The 21,552-nt window shown below is 49.2% G+C and overlaps 2 protein-coding genes and 1 long non-coding RNA gene across 5 annotated transcripts in view; 2 read left to right on the plus strand and 1 right to left on the minus strand.

Moving 5' to 3' along the window:
* CHAF1A (chromatin assembly factor 1 subunit A) overlaps positions 1 to 4,478 on the plus strand; it is a 31,822-nt gene extending 27,344 nt beyond the window's left edge. For both annotated transcript variants that reach the window (XM_063290934.1, XM_063290933.1), the window contains 3 exons: positions 37 to 521; positions 2,638 to 2,746; positions 4,164 to 4,478. In XM_063290934.1, coding sequence (XP_063147004.1) covers positions 37 to 521; positions 2,638 to 2,746; positions 4,164 to 4,234 — 665 coding nt within the window. In that variant the 3' untranslated portion in view covers positions 4,235 to 4,478. The remainder of the gene's footprint in view (positions 1 to 36; positions 522 to 2,637; positions 2,747 to 4,163) is intronic.
* LOC134488509 (uncharacterized) overlaps positions 1 to 21,552 on the plus strand; it is a 679,404-nt gene that overhangs the window by 162,400 nt on the left and 495,452 nt on the right. The window lies entirely within an intron of this gene.
* UBXN6 (UBX domain protein 6) lies at positions 5,571 to 20,853 on the minus strand. 2 transcript variants are annotated; one of them, XM_063290935.1, is made up of 11 exons: positions 20,683 to 20,853; positions 17,495 to 17,652; positions 16,784 to 16,845; positions 14,616 to 14,747; positions 14,427 to 14,524; positions 13,205 to 13,280; positions 11,939 to 12,023; positions 10,461 to 10,683; positions 9,121 to 9,251; positions 8,360 to 8,505; positions 5,571 to 6,888 (listed from the first exon to the last, which is right to left on the minus strand). In XM_063290935.1, exons 1-11 carry the CDS (start codon positions 20,763 to 20,765, stop codon positions 6,760 to 6,762), a joined length of 1,323 nt encoding a protein of 440 aa, XP_063147005.1. In that variant the 5' UTR covers positions 20,766 to 20,853; the 3' UTR covers positions 5,571 to 6,759. The 2 variants fall into 2 exon arrangements, with proteins under 2 accessions (XP_063147005.1, XP_063147006.1); XM_063290936.1 differs by having other exon boundaries at positions 11,939 to 12,019; positions 13,201 to 13,280.

Below are 21,552 nucleotides of genomic sequence, written 5' to 3' on the forward strand. Positions count from 1 at the left end.
GGTGTAGCTAAGATTCTGCCCTTCGCCCCACTGCAGCCTTGGCCCAGCTGCTTCCGCTGCTTCACGGCAACGTGAACGGAAGCAAAGTCATCATCCAGGAGTTCCAGCAGTGCTGCCGCCTGGGGCTGGTGTTGGACAACGGGAGTCCGGTCTCCTCCTCGGGCAGCGGGGATGCCAGCCCCAGGCTCTTCCAAGGCCAGGCCCCGGCCTGTGAGAACGCCGTTCCTTCCAAAGCCAGGCTGAAGAGAATCATCTCCGAGAACTCCATATACGAGAAGAGGCCCGAGTATCGGATGTGTTGGTACGTGCACCCTGAGGTCCTGAGGAACTATGGCCAAGAGCACCTGCCTGTTCCTTGCCAGTGGAACTACATTACTCAGGTTCCGTCAGTAGCCAAGGAGGAAGGGGGCAATTTGCCAGGAGGGACGGTGACCCAGGCCCCCCCGGTCTCGGCAAAACGGAAATCAACAGGAAGCATGTCAATAACCAAGTTCATGAGGAGACCACCGGGGACCGAGCAGGTAATGATGGGCGTCTTATCCAGCCGGTAGCTACCTCCTTGCTGGTCGTTAACCAGCTATACAGGTAGTCCTCGCTTAAGGACCACAGTTGGACCGGATTTTGGTTGCTAAGCAAAGTGGTCATTAAGCAAACCCAACCCGATTTTACGACTTTTTTGCGGCAGTCATTAAGCGAATCCCCACAGACATTCAGCAAACCACGTGGTTATTAAATGAACCACATGGGTCCCCACTGATTTTGCTGGCCAGAAGCTGGCCAAGAAGGTAGAAAATGGCAATCATGTGGCCATGGGATGCTGCGACAGTTATAAATGCAAACCGGTTACCAAATGCCCAAATTGTGATCACGTGACCATGGGGACGCTACAACAGTCGTAAGTGTGAGAGCTGATCATAAGTAGTTTTTTCCAACACCATTGTAAGTCTGAGCTGTCACTAAACAAATGGTTGTTAAGTGAGGACTACCTGTACCGCCCTTTCTTTTCTACGTGTTTTGTAGTCTAGTCTGGTGGAGACTCAGGTGCTCAGATCCAAGAAGCTCGCTGTGTCCATATATCCAATTCCCATAGGATGCTAAGCTAAACCATGATTTGTTGAGTCAGCCGTAAACTGGGCATCACGGCTGAGTTTATGCAAAGGCACAACCAAAATCAAATATAGCAGGTCCCCAGTTTAAGAACGTCCCAGTTTATGGACGATTCCTAGTTAAGAATGGACTGCTATAAAGACTATTGTATTAGAAATTCGAGTTAAGTACAATGTTTTGGGTTAAATTCACACTACTGCTTTGTGTCTGCTTATATTTAAGATGTTCTAGTGTAGTTGGAGGTGTTTCTTAAGTGGTTTGTATGCGTAGAAAGGCAAAATATGTACTATATACCAGGGTTTCTCAGCGAGGGTTGCGTGGCACCCCAGGGTTCTATGAGGTCCCTGGGGGTTCCCTGGGAGATCACAATTTGTTTTAAAAATTATTTCAAATTTGGGCAACTTCACATTAAAGAGGTAAGTTTCATTCTCTACTTTCAGTTTAATGCCTTCAGGCCCACCCATGCAACGAAGAGAATAATTCTGTAGCTTCTGGCCTGTACTTGAGCCTGAATGGGCAGGGGTTCCCCAGGCCTGAAAAACACTTCAAGGGTTCCCCCAGGGTCAGAAGGTTGAGAAAGGCTGCTCTACAGTAAGACAAACATTTGACAAACTGATACTAAGTAACTGTTCCGACTTACGTACAAATTCGATTTAAGGACAGACTTAGGAACGGAACTCGTTCTTAAACGAGGGACCTAATGCACAAGCATGTATCGTCTTGGAACAACATTCCTGCTCAGCCCAACCTGCAGCAGAACAAAATTGGTGGAAGGCACCAAGTGCGTCACTCTCAGCTTGAGAAAGGCCTTGTTGGGGAATAGAGGCTTGCCCACTGTGTTGCAGGAAGTGCCTGCAATCCTGGGAGCCCTTGTGCCGGAATGCTGGCAAGGCTACATGGTACCACTAGTCCCTTCCTCAGTGGCGAGGCAGGTAGCGGTAGGTGTGGCTTGGGAGCTGTGACCCATCAGTGTTTGGGAAGGACAATCTGTGTGCCAGGACTTGGCAGCGAGTTTTGGAACAGAGAGGCTTTTTTCCAGCTTCGTTCCCTCCAACTCTTTTTCACGGAGGACTAGGTTTGAAGTGTTTCCGCAGATTAATCCTGTGCATGAACAGTCTATTGGGGGTTGAATTTAACTCCCTGCAGCTAGTCAGTTGGCTCCATTGTCCCCTTTTGGGTGTACCCACAACATGCACCCCTTCCCTGCTTACTGACCTAGGTGGGCGTCTGGTCTAGGCAGGAGTCGGGTGCACGATTAGCCAACGTGCCACCTTCTTTTCCACTGTTGCTGACTTGGTTTAAACTGGAGAGGCCAGCCATGGAATTTGGGCTGTCTGCATGCCAAGCTGTGGGTCTGCCCCAGAAGCCTTTTCCTGGCCAGCAAGCGGACCCCAGAAGCAGCTTTCCCCAGGAGTACCCGGTCTCAACCACGCCGCTGTCTTGGGTCATGGTGGATTTATTTCCGGTGGGCATTGCGAACTGGTTATTGGCTAACGATATCTGACAACGCTGCCTCTGTTCTGTTCAAAGGCGGAAAGCACGGAGACGGATGGATTTCAGGCAGACACGGAGGAAGAGGACGACGACGAGTGCATCGTTGTAGACGTACAGCAGAACCGAGGCAAGCTCACTGATGCAGGTGATTCCTTGCTTGTTCAAAGGCACACAGCTGGAGGGGGGGAAACCAAGCTGGCTGCACTTTACCGATGGAGGAAGATAAGCATGAGTGCAGTATGAAGGCGATTCCATCGTGCCCAGCTAAGTTGGGAAAGAGCCAGTTTGGTCTAGTGGTTAAGGCAACGGGCTAGAAACCAGGAGGCTGTGAGTTCTAGTCCTGCCTCAGGCACAAGAGCCGGCTGGGTGACCTTCGGCCAGTCCCTCTCTCTCAGCCCAGCTCACCTCCCAGGGTTGCTGTGGGGAAAATAGGAGGAGGAAGGAGTATTAGGTATGTTGGCCGCCTTGAGTTATTTATAAAAAATATATATAAAGGTGGGATAGTAAATAAATATATAAAGACCTCTGCCCAAGCTAGTCAAGACCCACTGCCAGAGTAACTCAGACCAATAACTTTATAAGCAGGACTTGTATTAAATCTAGAAGACCAGCAGTGTCAGTTGGGTGTGGTGGTTAAAAGCACTGGGCTAGAAACCGGGAGACCTGAGTTCAAGTCCTGCCTTGAGCATGAAGCCAGCTGGGTGACCTTGGGCCAGTCCCCCCCTCTCAGCCCTAGGAAGAAAGCAGTGGCAAACCACTTCTGAGATCTTGCCAAGAACACTGAAGGCTAGTCCAGGCAGTCACCTGGACTCAAAAGTACAAAAATGAAAAAGTGGAACACATATGAAATACATTCAGAGCATCTATAAAATGACTTTTGTTCTCAGCTGCATATGCCCCTCGCTTTTTCAGAAATTACTTTCAATATTCAACAAGCAGTGATGGTTAAAAAAAAAAAAATCCAGCTGCCTCACAAAAGGCAGGCAATTCCTTCATAGGTCCTACCAGGAGTCAAGTTTCAGCAGGGCTAGTACAGGTAGTCCTCGCTTAATGTCCATTTGTTTAACGACAGCCTGAAGTTATGACAGCTTCAGAAAAAGTGCTTTACAACCTCTACTCACAGTTACGACCGTCGCAAAACGTCGCATCACTCAGAGTCATGTCATTACAATTTGGGCACTTGGCAGTCACCTCACATTTACGACCAGTTGCAGCGTCCTGCGTGGTCACATGATCGCGATTTGCTCACTTTTTTGCCAGTTTCTAGCAAAAAAGTGTCCATTGGGGAAGCTGGATTCACTTAACCACCATTGTAAAAATGGCCGTAAAATTGGGTCCGGTCACATGGTGGTTCGCTTAACAACCACACCGCTTAACAACCAGTTTTCCGGTCCCCGTTGTCGTTAAGTGAGGACTACCTGTAGAATGGGAGCAGCATTGTCTTGCATTGATCTCCCGCCTTTTCTCTGGGAGTCCAAGTCCTCACAGCAGGCGCCATGGCGAAGATGCCTTGTAGAGATGAAATGTAAAGCAGCTTTGACCGAAATGTTGTATCATTGCAGCCCCTGAGCGGAGGACCCCCGAAGCGGAACCAGCCGCCGTGGCTGCCAGCAACTCCCCTGATGCCTTTTGATATACACATCCCCGTCCTTTACTGCTTTGTACGTATGTAGAATTTTTTTTAGTTTATTGTAAAACCCTTGTGTATCTTTTTTTTTTGTACAAGATACTTGAACATACTGTGTTCCTTGTAAAGAGAAGACAGCACTTTGTTCTGCTTCAAACTGATGGAAGCTTAAGACATATTTTTAGGGGCGGGGTAGGCGAATAAAATATACGGCATATAATCTCTCTAATAAAAGCATTATTGAATTTTTGATGGGCTCTGCGCAAGGTGCGGTGACCTTTTTCCTTTGCCTGAATCTTCCTTTCCTTAATCTTCAGGTTTATAGCGGCTCATCAGAAAGTGTCTGCTTCCAAAGTGGAGGTCTCCACTCCACGACCTGCACCCCACAGTTCTCCCTAGCTCTTGCTCACCTTTCCAAGATAGGCCTGCGTTTTGCCTCCTTAGAGGTAGCTGCAAGCAAAGATGTGTGATCTGCAGGCCAGCGCATCACGCCTGCTTGCCCATTGGGCCCCTTGCTCTCATCGCCCGCTCTGAAAGCACCGGCCCTGTTCCTTCTGGGCTTCCAACCAGCTTTCCCCCACAGTGTCCCTTCCCATCAAGCAGGAACAGAAGGGCAGTGAGCGGGATGGTACGGTTTGGATAACACTATGATTTACTTAGGTTCTATTCAGGAAACTATAAACAATTTAGACTGTCAATTCCTCTAGCCCAGGGTTTCTCAACCTTGGCTAGCTGGCTGGGGAATTCTGGGAGTTGAAGTCCACACATCTTAAAGTGGCCCAGGTTGAGAAACCCTGGGCTAGTCCGGGATTTAGGCTGCTCCGGGATTTCAGATCAAGAATGATCTTGTAAAGATGCTGCTGCAAGGGATCAGCCACAGGACTTCCGGCACACCAGACACCTCAGCCTGCGGCCACTTCTTTTTCTTACATCATTAAAAGCAGCTGTGGCTCTCAGTTCCAGGAACGGGAGCCCTGCTCATGCAACTCTTTCGTCCCGCGCAGTCATCTGGTCCACAGCTAGGGGCTGGCTGTTACAGCCATTAGATAATTAATCGCCCCCAAAACACACAGCTAATCAAACATTTGAGCAGCTGACTTTCCTTGAAACAGCATCACGGTGCAATTTTTATACCTTGCGCTTTGGTTGAATCTGCTTGAAAAAGAAATATGCACCAGTTGAATCCAGAACCTTCCTGAAGGAGTGTAAGAAAAAACTTTGCAGCGGGGAGGGTGGGGGAATGACAGCATTCTCTGCAAGTGACTCCCCAAGGGGATGCATGCGGATTCCAATGGGTTAAGGGTTCTGTTTCCAGTTTAAAGAGATTCCACAGACCAAGGGATGAGAGATAAAAATAACCCCCGTTTAATGTGTATCTTTATACATTATAAATATGGTGTTTATCTCCCCATAGCCACCTCTGTTGAGCACTGGCTGGCTGAAATGAGGCTCTACTGGATAGAGCAGAGCCACCCACAAATCCCAAAATACAAGGTTAGCCCCAGACTCCTAAAAGTGGGGGCTATGTGGCCTCACCCCTTCACTACCTGCTCGTCCTGCCCCCCAGCAGCATCAATCGGAAATCTAAACTTTTAAAGGTCTAGAGGAGCCTTCCTTATTCCTCGCTACAAATGAACAGAGGAAGCAGGCAGAAAGCAGCACAGAGCATAAAAACGGGACAGAGTCTTGCACCTCTGATCCTGCTCCCACCCCCAGGAGCCCATCACGTCAGTGGCTGCACAGGCAGGGCCTTTATGAAAACGTGCATCTGTTGGGACAGTTGCTGCCACAAAACAGCCTCAGCTCACACAGTAAAAATATCTGAAAAAACTCCTAGGGGACTGATGCTGCTAAGTTTCTAATCTTCCCTGCTTTGGATTGTTCAGAACTCTTTCCAGCAGCCTACAGCTTAAGAGCACCGGCACCCTCACTGGCTACAGGAGTCTATGTACGTTCCTTCTCTGGTAAAGCCAACAGCTTATCTATGACCTAAAAGTGAACACCACTCAGGACCTCCTCCAGCCCTAGAATCCGTTACGGACAAAGTGCTTCGTGAAGTGATAGTCAGCCAGAAACGCCGGCGGCCCCAAATGCCGACAGACAGTGCAACCAGGAATTGTTTAGCAAATGCTCACATGCTCCCATGGGCTAGGCCTCGCTCGGGCAGCATTTATCTTTTCCTACCCCAAATGTGCTTAGAAGCTAGAAAAAGATGAAAACCTCTTTCGGCGGTAACGGACGAAACTTCAACAAAGAATATAAACAGAAGAGCTGTGCTGGAAAAACATCCCTTGTCCTCCGACACATGTAAAATCAGTTTGAGATCTCCACGTGCAAAGCCAGGAAGCCACCTCGGCTGTTCTCGCAGCTGCCCTCTCGCCAGGCCGCTAACGCCAGCTAGGAAACAGCATCCTTTGCTCTGGTCTGCAAGACGAGGTGCAGGGAGAACCGGAGCAAGGCTTCCGTCTGACAGGCGGGAGCCGGGGACCACACGGGACGGAACTGGATCCAACCCCATTGCGCCTTTATTTTCAGGACAGTATCTGCACGGTCAGCAGCAGGTCTGGTTTCAGCACGCTCCCCACGTGCTCGCTCCCTGAAGCTTTGATATCCGCCATGACGTCAGCGTCCCAGACGAAGGTCAGAAGCGCAGAGGGCACCTTGGGAAGAAAGGAAACGGCTCAGCGGGTGCTTTCAGCTCCCCGGGGCTGATACCTGCTGGTGCCCCCGATAAGCACAAGTAGAAATGGGAGCCCAGGGAGAGACCGTGGCAAATGTCTTCCACTGCCCTGTGTGGAGGAGAAGACCTGGTCCAGATGCCGTCACCAGGAATCGAGCTCGACTGAGGTTGTACTTTAGCATCTGGGCGTAGTTATACGGCCCACAGCTTTGTAAGAACAGACCTAATTTGCACTTCCTGGAAAAGTAAGGTTATCTACTCAAAAGCCTCTGACTGGAAGCAGCCTTTTCTGGAAGGAAAACGGATTACGCGCACGGGAAGAAAGCAGGTATAATTACTACCTCGGAACACGAACATTTTGCTAATAATTTTTAGAACTTCTTTCACCCATTGCCTTTTCTGAGATAGTGCTTTCTGGTTTTTACAGTTCACATCTTTATTTCCCTGTTGTTCTGTTCATCAGGTCCTCCGTGGGACTGCCTTCGCTATTCTCCCCTTCAAATAAATCACCATGGTTTGAATTCGGCACGCAACCTTTTGTAAGCGGTTTAGTTAGAGCTTCTAGATCAGCGCTTTTCAACCCTGGCCACTTGAAGATGGGTGGATGCCAACTCCCAGAATTCCCCAGCCCGCAGACACTATCCTAGATGTATCCATTACAGTCACCTTTGGTGCATATTTGCCTATTACATTTCCTCCCAGCCTGTTTTTTTTCCCCCTTCTTTATATAGCACAACCATGAAGTCAAGATTTGCACAGTAACTTCGCCTTATATCGTCTGCACAGTTCTGAATCGTCTGCTGTTTCTCAGAATTCCTTTATGTGCTCCCTGTTAGATCTACAGACTGGTACCTGAACAAAAATAGCATTTATGTACTGCCCAGCTTCCTCACCTGCTTCTACCTCATTTCCCCCCCCCCCATTTTTATTATTCTCTGGGAATTAAAACAGCCAGGAGTTTTTAGCTTATTCACTGCAGGCATTGCATTCTACGAAGACCCTTTTTTAAAATGCCTCTTACTTAAAACAATAAAATAACCTTCCTTTTGGATGAATGTCCACTGATTTTTAAAAATTCATTGATACAGGAATTGGACAGGATGAATTTATGGTTGAATATCCTTTATACCAGTGCTTCTCAACCTTGGCAACTTTCCGGTATGTGGACTTCAATTCTGGGAGTTGAAGTCCTCGCCTCTTAAAGTTGCCAAGGTTGAGAAGCACTGCTCTGTACCAACACTGGAGGGCAACTTGTACACCTTAAAGAAGGATGCAGAATTGTCCCTGGAGAAGCCAGTAAGATTACAGGGCAGTTGCCCGTGCTGAGATGGAGATGAAGCCACAGTGTTCAACTTTTTAGCTTCCATAACTTCAGTTGCAGAACAAAACTGAAAAAAGCCCAAAGGGTTACCAGTTCCATCTCCCTCCCTCCCAAGGGGCTGGATACTTACCAGCCCACATTCATTGAGTGCCAAGCTCTCGTCCGTCAGTTTGTGGCCCCCGGGGGCCAGCAGCTCAAACGGGAGCCAGTCATTCTGCAGAGCCTCCCGCACAAACTGGAAAAGAGTTGAAACGGGCTCTCGGGCATAGAATGTTCCTGCATTGTTGGGGGAAAAAAAAGAAGCTTTTCCCTTCTGCTCCCTTTCATATTTTGCACAAATTAGATAGAAAAGGCCTACTGGATGCTCCCAGGCTGGGCGCATCAAACACCTGACTCGGTAAACCAGCTCACTACAGACTGACTACAGGTAGTCCTTGCTTAACAACCATTCGTTTAGTGGTTTAGACTTACGATGGTGCTGAAAAACCAACTTACGACTGGTCTTCACACTTATGACCATCACAGGGTCACATGATCACTTTTTTTTTAACCTGGCTGGCTTCTAGCAAACAAAATCAATGGGAGACCATGTGATTTGCTTAACGACCACATGGTTTGCTTAATGACCACAGTGATTTGCTTAATGCCTGCCACAAAAAAAGGCAGTAAAGTCGGGTCGGATTTGCTTAATGACTGCTTCACTTAGCAATCAAAACCCAATTGTGGCCATTAAACAAGGATTATTTATTTATTTATTGCACAGATTTATAAGGCCGCCCAATTCACACACGGTGACTCCGGGCGGCTTACAGAATTAAAAAAATTAAAAAACATAAAAAACACAACAGACTACCAGTATTGCACGGCCGGCCGGCCGGCCTCCCCATTTACCTTGTAGGATGTACCCGTCCGGGAAGCGAATGCGCAGGAGTGTGTAGTTGTATCTCCTCAGCTCCCTTTGTTCTTCCTTCTCCCGCATGGCTTTGGTCCTCAGCATGGAGGCCTTCTCAACTGCGTCTGTCCTTCAGAGAGAAGAGAAGAGGGTCAAAAATGGAAAGCAGGGTGTCAGAAAAAGGACAAAACTAAGGAACACTCCATAGGCTCTACAGGGACCAGCAGTGGCTCTTTGCGGCTTCACGATGGCCACGCATGGGACATCTGCTTTATCACTTTTCCCAAGAAGAAGTCCTCATGATTCTAAAGAGGGAGGTGAAATGCCTTGTACTGAATCGGACCTTTGATTCATCCAGTTCATTATTTTCAATACTGATGGCTTAAGGCAGGGTTTTTTTCTGGGAAAACGTTCAGCGTGGACAAAGGGTGTTTGTATAGTTCATTCTCCAAGGTCCCAGGTCAGGGAAATCTTCCGAAATGCTACCGAGTACTGCTTAAATTAGGGCAAAGCTAGAAATTCGTGCAGAACTTAGTGGCCAGGCCACCTCTCTCCAGGCACAGAGACAGTGACGGCCATGAGCTCAAATGGCTTTCAAACCCTTGATGAGTTTGTGCAGGATGAGCCACAATGGTTTACAGCCAGGGAGCCTTCAGCAGTAGTCAAACACGTGGCCCAGAATGCAGGACCCCAAACAACCATCTTTAAGTTACAGAAAGGCAGATTTTAACTGAATGCTACAAAGAACACAGCGTCAAGCCCAGTTAACTAATGGAACCCGTGACCCAAAGGGGTGGAAGGCTCCCTTTCGCTGAGGCGTTTCCAGGGGCTGTCCGGGGTGCTTTGATCTGGATTCCTGCACTGCGCAGGGGTAGGATTTGATAGTCTGGCAGTTCTTTTCCAAACTCTCTGACTGTGTGACTGAATGCCAGCTGGAAGAGGGGAAAACCTCAGTCCTTGGATCACAGAATCATCTTCCCAGGACTGAGTTGCTGTTTCTCCTTCCCTTCGCCTCCACATCCCTTCCTGCTGCCCAGCGTCCCATTTGTGCCTTCCGTTCCTGCCACAATGTGCAGGCAGGGCAAAAAGGGAAAACGCCTGGCCCAAAGGGCTGCACGCCTCTCTTCTACAAGGCAATGCTGACGGAAGCCCACCACCCTTGGAACTTTCTTAAAAGTGCCACGTCATTCCTCAAACATATCTCAGCGGTTTATAGATTGAAAGTTTATCCCAAATTAAAACCACAGAATCGCCTCCTGAAAAAAAAAAAGCCATGAGAATGCTGCAGTGGAAAGGCTGAGCTTAGCGCCCACCAGCTCCAGCTGATACGGTCACTCACCGGTTCCTCTGCTCCCGTCTCAGCTCCTCTGCAGTGAGGTTGAAAAAATCACTGGGCAGCTCAAAATGAGAGGCCTGCGGGGAGGGCTTGAAAACTTGGAGCTGGCGATCCAGCTGGGCCCGCACTGGCTCACCGTTGAGCAGTTTGTCTTTGCACTCTTCCAGGTCCTCCAGCTTCTCCAAGACTTTGTCCTTCAGCATGTAGAAGTCCTCTGTGGCCTCTTCTGCAAGAATGTTGGGCATCACCTTTGGCCTACTGCCTACTCTCCTCTTCCCCCCCACCTGCACTAGAGGCTTAAGGCTGGTGGTTAAACCCCACAACTCCTTTTGGCCAGCAGCAAGAAACAGCATTATCGTTCGGATGGCTGATAATCTGGAAGATGGGGGAGCAACCTCACCGTGGACTGGCCAGGTCAGCTCCACCAATTCAGGGGACCACACCCAGCCAGAGAGCCAAAACTGCCCCATGCAAAGGACATCCTTTGCCCACCCTTATCCCGTGACAACAGTACCCCCCGTGTTACTCTGTGACTCCACAACAGTGCTGGCACCACCCTCTTTTCCAAACCAAAACAGAGCTCAGGAAGATGAAGGCACCTATGCTGCTGTTTTCCAACCCCACATTCCAGGAAGGGTCGGAAATGGGTTTTCCAGGGAAGAGCAGTTGGGTGGTGGAGCACGACAGAGAAGATCAGCGGGATGCTCCGTATAATTTATTTGATTTTCTGCTCTTTCGCACGTCAATTGCACTAGATAAATGCTTAGCTAACTGTAAAGACATTTATTTGAGCAGTTGCTGGTATATTAAGAACAAGGATAAAATAGGTTTAAATTTAGTTGGCCAGCAGGATAAACTCTAGGTATATTTTGATGGGCCAGCAGGAAACGCTTCCGAGCAGTAAGAGCTGTTCAACGGCTGCCTCCAAAAGTGATGGGCTCTCCTTTGCTGGGGGCCTTTCAACAGAGGCTGGAGGGCCATCTGTCGGGGACGCTGTAGTGGTGAACATCTGCCCTGGGCAGAGGATCGCATTAGATGAGGACCAAGCTCAGTTCCGATCCATACGCTCTATGGTTCACTGAAGCTGGATGTCGATGCTCACGGGCAGCCCTGTTAGCTCAGTCAGCCCCAGCTGGCGCCTTCAGAAGCAGCCAATTCTCCAGGGTCCAAAGAGCACGTTCATCTCCATTCCACATAACCAGAAGCAAATGATTTTGCTTCCCTGGCAAAACAGCACCATTCACACACACACACACAGTGGCTTGTAGAAGGCTCCCCTCCCTAAACAAAGCCTTGGTGGGGGATTCCCTAAAGAGGACATGGACACACACACACACTCTCCCACCCACCCAAGCATCTACCCCATGGCCGCAGAGAGGGGGACAAAATGGAGGGTCACCAAGAAGAGGATGACTGAACAGGCACAACAGCACAGACAGCTTTATGCGGGTTAGGGAAGGCTTGTCCACCTGGAGCCTTACCTTGTCCTGTGATGTCCAGGGCAACCTTTTCAAATCCAATAGCTTGGAAAAATTTGTCTGCTCCTTCCAGGCAGTGGATCCGTTCCTAGAAAGACGTCAGAGAAGATCCATTAAGGCTAATTCTTCTTTTGGGTGAGCTTTATCTGAACTTATGAGGGCCAGTTTGGTGTAGTGGTTAAGGCACAAGGCTAGAGACCAGGAAACAGTGAGTTTTAGTCCCGCCTTGGGCATGAAGCCAGCTGAATGACCTTGGGCCAGTCACACTCTCTCAGCCGTGGGAAGCAGGCAATGGCAAACCACTTCTGAAAATCTTGCCAAGAAAACTGCAGGGATTTCTCCAGGCAGTCTCCGAGAATCAGACACGACTGAACGGATTAAAAAAAAACAAAACTGAACTTCTATCCGGAGACCAAGAGCGCCACCTGCCCTTTCGAGGGGGCAGGATTGTCTTTCATCATTAATTGCTGCATTCTGTTGACCAACAGGCATCAAAGCACCAAGCAATTATGAGAACGCTCAACAATGAAGCCAAGTAGCGAAGGATGGTGGGGATGTACCTGGACAGGAGATCCTCCTGGGCCAGAGGCAGGCACCCACATACCAGTTCTGAATGTTTTAAGTTTTTTAAATTTTCCTCCGTGAAAATCACTAATACGTACGAACACTTCCTGCAGATCTTTTTTATAGAAAGTAGAGCTTTCATAGATGTTCCAAACCTCCTCCAGTTGAGCGCACAGTCTAAAGAGCTAGCATACATTCTACTGGTTCAGAATTTTGCTGAGTCTTTCTCATCTCACTTAAAAGCTTGTGGCTGCAACTCTGCGCTCACTTTTCCAGCAGGAAGCTCCCCTGCTCAACAGGACTTACTTCAAAATGGAGGAGAGGAAGAATCGAGGTGACGTCCATTTTATCCATCCCTCATCCCTCCTGGCTTCGCCACTGGCCATTTTAGACTATGATCTCCCACACGGCAACAGTCCTCCGCTTCTGTCATTCACCTAACCCCAGAAGACCTTGCAACATATGGACAATGTAAAGCCATAAAGCGCTGACTTTATGTTCCGGTCATAACGTGCTGAACCTCTGAAATCCAGGGAGTTTGGAAGGAGGATCTGCAGCTGGCTCAACCCTTCCGGAGGCTAGCTCCTGTTTCTCAGAACAGCCTTCTCCGGCGTGATGCCTCCCATTAGACTGAAAAGGCAATCCCCAGAATCCACCACCATCATTCCCCGGAGGGATCTAGTCAATGATAAAGTTCCAAGTTACCTGGAAGACTTTGTTCTGCATCTTAATTTTTCGGTATTTCTCCTCCTCCGGGTGGAGACGGATATTATCGAGGTACCTGGGAAGGAAGGAAAGGCAATAAAGTTGTGCACACTCCAACAGCAGCCTGTCCCAGCCCAGTTCAGGTTTGCTCATGTCCACTGAGTGCCCCTTCAGTGCTCCTCAAAAGCAGGGATGGAACAGCAGACCAAGCTCAGGGCATCTCGCACTTCCCTTGTCTCTCTGGCTTGCTCTCCCCAAAGGTGCCAGACCACCTGAGCCTGCCCGCCGTAGCTGAGACCAAGAACCTTCCTAGCTTGGCAGCCAGAGCACCTTTTTAATGGCAAAAGACCAGGACAGACTCTGGCACTGATTCTGTACTGAAAGGCTGGGAAGAGACAATTGCTTACTTCCTTGCACATTGCATCCCTGAGTGGCTCAGCTCCTTACTATGCTGTTATGCCAGAGTCTTATGGTTGGGACACTAAACAAGTACTGTGAAATAAATAAATAGCTTAGTGAACGAGCAACGCTGGACGCTCAGTGGTTTGCTTGCTGACTTCCAGAGCCCTCTTTTGGGGGGGAGGCAGCAGGGGCTGATCTTGAGCACCAGCAGCCTGCGATGGAGCGTGAGGGTGACCTTGGAGGACAGATGGAAGAGATGCTGCCTGGGGAATGATCAGATAAGAGGAAAGGGAGTTCAAGAGAGGGGAACTTAGGAAAGATCCCCCCCGATCACTCAAGCGATAAATAGGGAAGGCGGGAGATTTGTACGTTCAGCCTTGCAAGATTCTTGTCAGCCCTTCCAGGTGGACCAGACAGGAAACACGGCCAGACGATCTCATTCTGCTTTATTGTAAGGCTACGTTAACAAAATCTTGCAAGTCTGAAAGGACAAATCTCCCGCCGTCTCCTCTACAGCCCAAGAAACTAGGGAGGGTCCCTTCTGAGCCCCTTTCCCCATCCATTATGCAGCTGTGGGCTGTGCCGCCTCTTATCCGACCATCCCCTAGGCAGCACCTCTGGGCCCCGCCTCCCGAGGTTGCCCTCACATTCCATCACACAGCCCCATTCTTCCCACTGAGGCTTTGACACCCCGTGGAGGTGGGCTGTCCTGTCACATAATTCGGGAAACCCTGGAATCGAACCACAGCTGAGCGCAGGCACCAGAAAGTCCAGCCAGGGAACGAAGAGGATATTTCTGAACAGAACAGGCCACACCTACTTTGCAATGGTCTCCACACCAAGTCTGACCTTCTCCCGGTCCCGGTTGAATGTGTGGATCTCCATGATGGATGCAGCCACCGGATCTCTGGCAGTGTGCTGAAGCAAGAGGAGAGGCTCATGAGACAAGAGAACGGCACAGGCCATTCCTGGTCTTGGTGCCCAGAGTCCCAAGAACAACAAGTTCTACCTCAAGGATGGCGCTTTTGATCTGCATCTCCCTTTTGTCTTTTCGGACGGTGACGCCAGTTAATGGGCAAGTGAAATAAACACCCGACACAGACAGTGTGGAAAGATCTTCTTCAACATCAGGCAAGGAACTCTAACGAAAAGGAATTAAATATAGACACTCACGCTGGAGAGAACAGACAAACATTTCTCTATTCTTTCCGCTAGGAAATTCCCCCCTCTCTGGCAGTAATGGAAGATACTAAGTAATGAAAAGTTTGCAAACAAAATGCAAACTACCAGCACTGCCCACTCTGCACCCACCCAGGTCCCATCGGAGCCACATCTCCTTCTTTCTCAACACGTCCTTACGGTATTTCAGGAAGGAAGATAAATGAAGAAGAGGAAGCAAACTCGGAAGCTTGTGGCATTCCAGCCCCTTGATGAGACCGTGCCGAATATCCAGGGGTGATGTGAGCATCTTTCAAGTCATGCAAGAGGAAAACGGTCTCTGTCCCCCCGGGGACACTGGAAGCTGCCTTAGAGTAGCTCAAACTGTTTCTCCAGCCCGGGGTTTCTCAACCTGAGCAATTTTAAGATGTGTGGACCTCAGTTCCCAGAATTCCCCAGCCAGCTGTGGTGCCCAAACATTTCTGACTCCACCCTTTGGCAGACAAAAGCTTTTGAGCATTTTGTGTATCTTTATTTATAAAATATATCCATGAACTACGGTATCGTACTGACATTATTATGCACAATAGAAAACATACCCCAAAGCATACCATATATATTTTTATATATATATATATTATTAGGATTTGCTTTATTAAGCAAATCCTAATAACAATAGGTATCATTTTTAATGATACCTATCATTATTAGGATTTGCTTAATTTCGTTCTAGTTTTTTAAAAATTATTTTTAATAAATAAAAGTAATAAAATTTATTTTTGGATAAATTTATATGGGTAAATGTATATATAATCAAAAATAAATAGAAATAGACATCGTAATATTTACTTCCTGCACCCTGATGGCTCATCTTGCAAGCTCCCTGGTTGCATGCACTTAACTTTGAAGACCATGCTCTAGAGCCATCCAACCACCATTGTACCCGGGTAACAGTAATGCTTTAACAATGTTTGGGTGGTGCTATAAAGACATTAGAATAGAGTTTTTCAATCTTAGCAACTTTTAGATGCGGAGACTTCAATTCCCAGATTTCTAGGAGGTGGTCCACACATCTTAAAGCACGCTGGCTGGGGAATTCCGGGAGTTAAGAGTCCGCACATCTTAAAGCTGCTCAGGTTGAGAAACACTGCTCTAGCCCAGGAATGGCCAAGATAGTGATGTCTGGTAGGCGGGGCCTTATCACTCGAGCGAGTACTGTACAGCAGGGGTCCCCAACCGGTCCGTGGCCTGTTAGGAGCCGGGCCGCACAGCAGGAGGTGAGCGGTGGGCGAGCAAATTTACAGCCTGAGTGTTTACAGCTGCTCCCCATCGCTCACATCACCGCCTGAGCTCCACCTCCTGTCAGAGAAAGCAAGCCCATTGGCTGCTATTGCCAAACCGTGCAAAGAAAAAAGAATAAAAGGCTGGGAAAAAGAGGAAGCCCTTGAATCATCCCGAAACCATTCCCCACCCCCACCCCCAGTCCATGGAAAAATTGTCTTCCATGAAACCAGTCCCTGGTGCCAAAAAGGTTGGGAACCGCTGCTGTACAGAACTTTCTGATATTTTTCCCTGGTTTTTTGGGGAGATAGGGGAGAACATTTTATAGACACAACATTAAAATATAACATCTTTGCATTTTAAGCTTTGATCAGCTTGTTTATTACACAGCTTGTACAACAGTCTTCATGGGCTTAACCCGGTGGAAACTTCTGCTTCTGATTCTCAGCAGTTGTGCCTGCTGTGAGTTGAGGCATTAAGACGCAGGATTTAAGGACTGCAAGTTGGCCACCCTTGAGCCAGGCTACTATTATCTGGACCAGCAGAAGGTCACCAGTTCTAGACTACAGAAGATGCACTCTTTACTTCCAACCTGGAGATCCATTCTTTTTGCATGCAAAAGGTGTCCCTTCCCACCCTACACCCCCAAGCAGGCCATTCCACAGCAGGGGGCCCTTAAAACAGGATGCCTCAACAGCCCCTAGTTATCTGAAATCCAGCCACTTTCCGTTTTCTTACCTTCTGATCCACAGATATCCCCTTATCACTCGCAGCTGCTTCAGCCATAAGCTCTTTTTTCACTGAAGCAGAAAAAGAAATAGACTAATGAATAACAGAGGGAGATTTAGAGTGGCGGAAGCAAAGTATTCAGGATTTCTGCGCAGGTAGTTTACATTTTTAAAATTAAATCCCAGCGTGACCATCCAAGGGTGCCTATCTTAGCCTGGTTCTGGCATCCTGCAGCACAGCAAAACTCTTATTTTTCCACCCTTTAAGTCTAGTAATCTGGCTCTATGTTTCTAAATAATTCCACTAAGGGACAATTGTCTGCTTAGCTGTTATGCGATCAGCCTTTGTGGTTTCCATACCACGGTTTGTGGTTAATGCAGGAAGGCAACCTGCGGCTTGCCCAAAACTCCCAGCCTCCTTTTCATGACCACTATAACACTCCCAGCTTCAAAATGTGCCAAAATCATTGAGGTCTAATCCCACCCCCCTTTTTTTGGCCAAAATAATGAGCATAAAGTCTTAGGGGTCCATTTTGTCCCATAACCACCCCTGTGTGATCAGTATCCATATTTCCTGCAGCCCCCCATCACTGCTGGAAAATGAGGGTGGATTTATTCAACCAGCCAGGATGAAGCAGACCAAGGGCAAGTTTTTGAAAGATTTCTGCTGCTGTAATTCTGCTGCCTCTTGTACAGCTCCCCGACCATTTTCTGCCTTTACCCTGATTCCGGATGGCATCCTGGGACGAGAGAGGGCGAGCTTTGGGCTTCTGCTCTAGCCGGGCCAGGGCGGCAGCCGCAGCCATCTGAGCTTCGTTGGTGGGCCCTTGGCGACATTTGGGAGGGTCCGGTTTGGGCTTTTCCTTGGTGGATTTTTCCCTGTTGGAGGACAATTGGATGGCAAAAGTGAGAAGCTCGAGGACAAACCCGCAAAGGGCCAGGAAGCTCTGCCTTGTTGCGATTGTTCTTTTACTCTTCGATTTCCATTCCACCCTCCTACAGTACTGAGAAAAGATACTCGTTCTACATCCAGTGAGAGAATAATTAAAAATTGAGAAGAATTAAGTCCCACCATATCTCAGCTAACACAGGACATCATCACATACTTTGGCTAAGAAGAGATGAAACTCAGCAGGTCCACCAGAAGGAAAATCCTCAAGAGGGCGCAGAGCCCCAACAGGGTTCGAACCCTCCAGGCCTCGACCCGAAATCCAGAAGACAGCAACTAACCAGGCCAGGGAGGTTGTTTATTGGCCTCCCATTCATGGATCGCCTCTTCTGCCCCAAACTTCTACAGAAACCAGAGCCCAAAGGCTACCCTGTCACACGTTATCTGAAACAGGCCAATAAATCCCCCTAAGCTGCTCCTGTGGGCCACCATCCACCCTGTGGGGAAAAACAAGGCCTCAGAGGTGCAGAGAGCGAGCATCTGCCTTACAGAATCTGAGAGCGGGAAGGAGCTATTGAGGCCAAGAATTCAAATTATGGCAACCTCCATTTGGCATGTCCAGGGAAGGGATACCAGCTCTGCGTTACTGGTTTTGCTTCACTCTTTTAGGAGGTTGGTTTCTCGTATTTTATTGGGATCTACAATTCTGTAATGTAAGATTCCATTTCGTATACTCAGGGACAAAAGAGAACAAGGTCTTAGTTGTCCAAACCTTCTGTTTTGTCGTTCTGTACAAAATCCTTCAGGGCTACGACCCCCTAATGCAACCCTCCTTTTCTTTTTTCAAAAAAACATAGGACGGAGGAGAGAGGGATACAAACCTATTCATATAGAGGAGGCAGTCCCAGGCAAATCACGGGACAGTTTCTAATGGCACGTACACAGAAAGGGACTGAAGAGGGGGCGTATGACATCGGGGCATGCCCAGGCTGAGCAAAGAAGCTAATGCAAGGTGGCCCCTCCCCAAGCACCTGTGCTCCTGCCCCCAGTGTCACACCTCTCCCTACAGCATCATAAAGGGCCAGAGGATCACCCTGTGCAGTCTAGTCTTAAATTCCTAGCAACCCAGGACGCCAGCTGGATTCAAGCCTCTGAAAGCTCTACAAAGCTCTTGGCTCAGAGGTTAAGGCTTCTGTTCTCATTCGCAACGGACCACTTCCAGCGTAGCTGGGGGTCCTGTGTCCCAAAGAGGAAGAAAAAAGGATTCACCTCAAGCAAGTCCTTCTATCGTCTCTCCCCAGGCTCCAAACTCAACAATAGGAGAGGTCTGTTATGACCGGAGGTGAAGCGCTTATGTGACCACGAAAGGAGAGTGTCACCGCCCCCCAACTGTAAATGTTTTGCTATCTGACAAGCGACCAAATTCCACCCCTCCCTGGAAGGCATTCTGCAAGCACAAGTCAAGTTGCCCCATTTGCGCAGACCATCTGAAGTGAACCACGGGGGACTATCTTCCAAGGCTGGGACCTCGGGCAGGTGGGGTTCTGGACCATATGGATCAGTGGATCGCTACCTCCTGGCCATGGTGATTGGCCTTTTGGGATTTTGTCCTCCCCAAATCGTGCCGCTGTCAAGCTGACTTGGGGGATGGGAAAGGAACGAGTGAGCCATTAAAGGAGGAGAGAGATTTCACGCTCCCAAGAAAAAGGCTGGCGGGGGAACAAAACTCAACCCCACCTTGATTTTGCTTGGTATTCGATGGGACAAGAGAGAAACTCAGGAGGCTTTCAAGACGGACATTAGCCCTTCCAGGCAGGCCAGGTCAAGAGAGGTGTAGCCGCGATTCCAGGAATGCCCTGGATTGCAGTAAAGTAGAATAACAGGATTTTGAAATAACTTTCAACTGCACTCGGAAGCCTATTACGACTGAGGAAGGGCAGGAGCTGGCGCAACAACCACCTGCTGCCCGGGATGAGCTCAAAAGTGGAGACAACAGAGGGCTCCCTTTGGTGAAGATCTGCAAGCAGAGGCTGGATTTCTGCCCTGCGGCTTGTTACAATTCAAGGCGCTGGTTATCACCTTCAGAGGCCTACCCGGCCCAGAGCCTGGTTGTCTCCAGGCCCGCCTGCTCGTCCTGTACGATCTGGGAGGGAGGCCCTGCGGCAGCTCCCATCTCCTGAGGAATCCAACCTCGCGGGCCGAGAGCGGGGCCTTTTCAGCGGCATCACCCCTCCTAAGGAACCGCCTGCCCCCCTCCCGACTTTCCAAAGAGCAGGCTCTGGGGAAGAGCACTGGTGGACGTTGATGCGACGGGCCGTGAGGATCACCCTGAGGAAGAGGAGGCACAGCGGCAGCCAAGGCAAGGGTCAGATGAGAGAAATCAGAGCCCAAAGCAGGAACGTAACTTGAGAAGGCGTCTCAGACGGGGCCCTCCCTAGTTCCCCTCGGGATAAAGGCAGGGAGGGGAGAGGCACATTCAGAGTCGCACAATTCTGTTACCCTATAGCCCGACAATAAAAGTAGCTTTGGTTTTCATGACTTTGGTTCCCAAGCCTGGTCTACCTCAGGGCTGCCAGCTGCATTCCCTTTTGTTACCTACTGGCACTGGCGAGCGAGACGGACGGATCCCACTTCGAAGTCTCTAACCTTTGCCTCCAGCACAGGCAGCTCAAAATGTGAGTGATGAAAAAGCAAACGAGTTCAGGACCCGGCTCAGCGGGGGGCTCCTCTGCCCCGGCTGCGTTCAAGCGGGGGCTGGGCTGCCGTCTGTGTGGGTTCCTGCTCTGGGTGAAGGGTGGCCTGGATGACCTCAAGGGCTCTTCCAGCTCCACCAATCCCTCCCGTCCCCCGACCATTCTTACTCAGTTCTCCCCCACACGATTCCGTCCAGGATGGAGGAACCGCAACTCCCAGGAAAGGGGCCGGCCCGTAAAGCCCAACACCCTCCACGGGCGCCAGGTTGGGGAAAGCGCCGGGACCTTCCACTACCACCGACCCCCGAAAACGGGCGGGGCGGTTACCCAGGCGACTCGTTGAGCTTCTGGCCCGGGCCGGCCGTCTTGAACTTCAAATCCGCTTTGATTTCCTGGAAGAACTTCTTCATGGCCCCTCCCGCCCGCGACCCCCGAAATCAAGCGAAACCAAGCGCGGTCGGCCTCGCAACGGCGGGCGGGCGGACGGGGAGAAGCGAAAACAGGAAGCGGAAGCCGTAGAGCAAACAATCCCGCTTCCTGTCACGTGCTGACGCCGCTTCTGACGCCGTCTTGACTCAGAGCGCCGAGGGGATGGAAGGAAAGGCGCCGCGTACGGAACGCTGTCTGGGCGGAAGTCACCGCTGCCCTGAAGCCCCGGGGGAGGGGTCGACGGACCGGAAGTTTCGCTGATTGGGTGCCCCAGGACATTCCCGCGACCCGGGAAGTGGGGAGGCGGCGCTCTAGGCAAGAGGAGGTCCTTCTCTATGGGTTCTCCCAGAAGTTCATTAAGAACAGCGAAGAACGGGCTGGGCGTATTTTGTTGCTTTTTTTTCCTTTCTCGCTCTACCTTTGTTCGGTGACATATCATTAACAGTAATAATAAAACTTGGTAAATAATATTAAACAACTTTTGATATCATGTATTAATGATTAAAATATTATTTTGCTTCGTAGCGCCCTTAAATACAGCATTTGGGCCCCAGAAAAGATTGTAACAATAAAAACAGACCTGCAGCATTAAAAATAGATATATGTATTATCTATTTGGGTAGAAAATAAATGCATATATATTTCACCCATGCTGCAAATCTAATTGTTCAATGCATATGTCTGTGCGTGGTTTGCCATTTATTTGTATATTAAAATCTGTAAATTGCCTATAGTTAAAGCTCTCTGCATGGTTTAGAATAAAACACA

The sequence above is a fragment of the Candoia aspera genome, chromosome 1, assembly GCF_035149785.1.
Source record: "Candoia aspera isolate rCanAsp1 chromosome 1, rCanAsp1.hap2, whole genome shotgun sequence".
In the NCBI taxonomy this organism is placed as follows: domain Eukaryota; kingdom Metazoa; phylum Chordata; class Lepidosauria; order Squamata; family Boidae; genus Candoia; species Candoia aspera.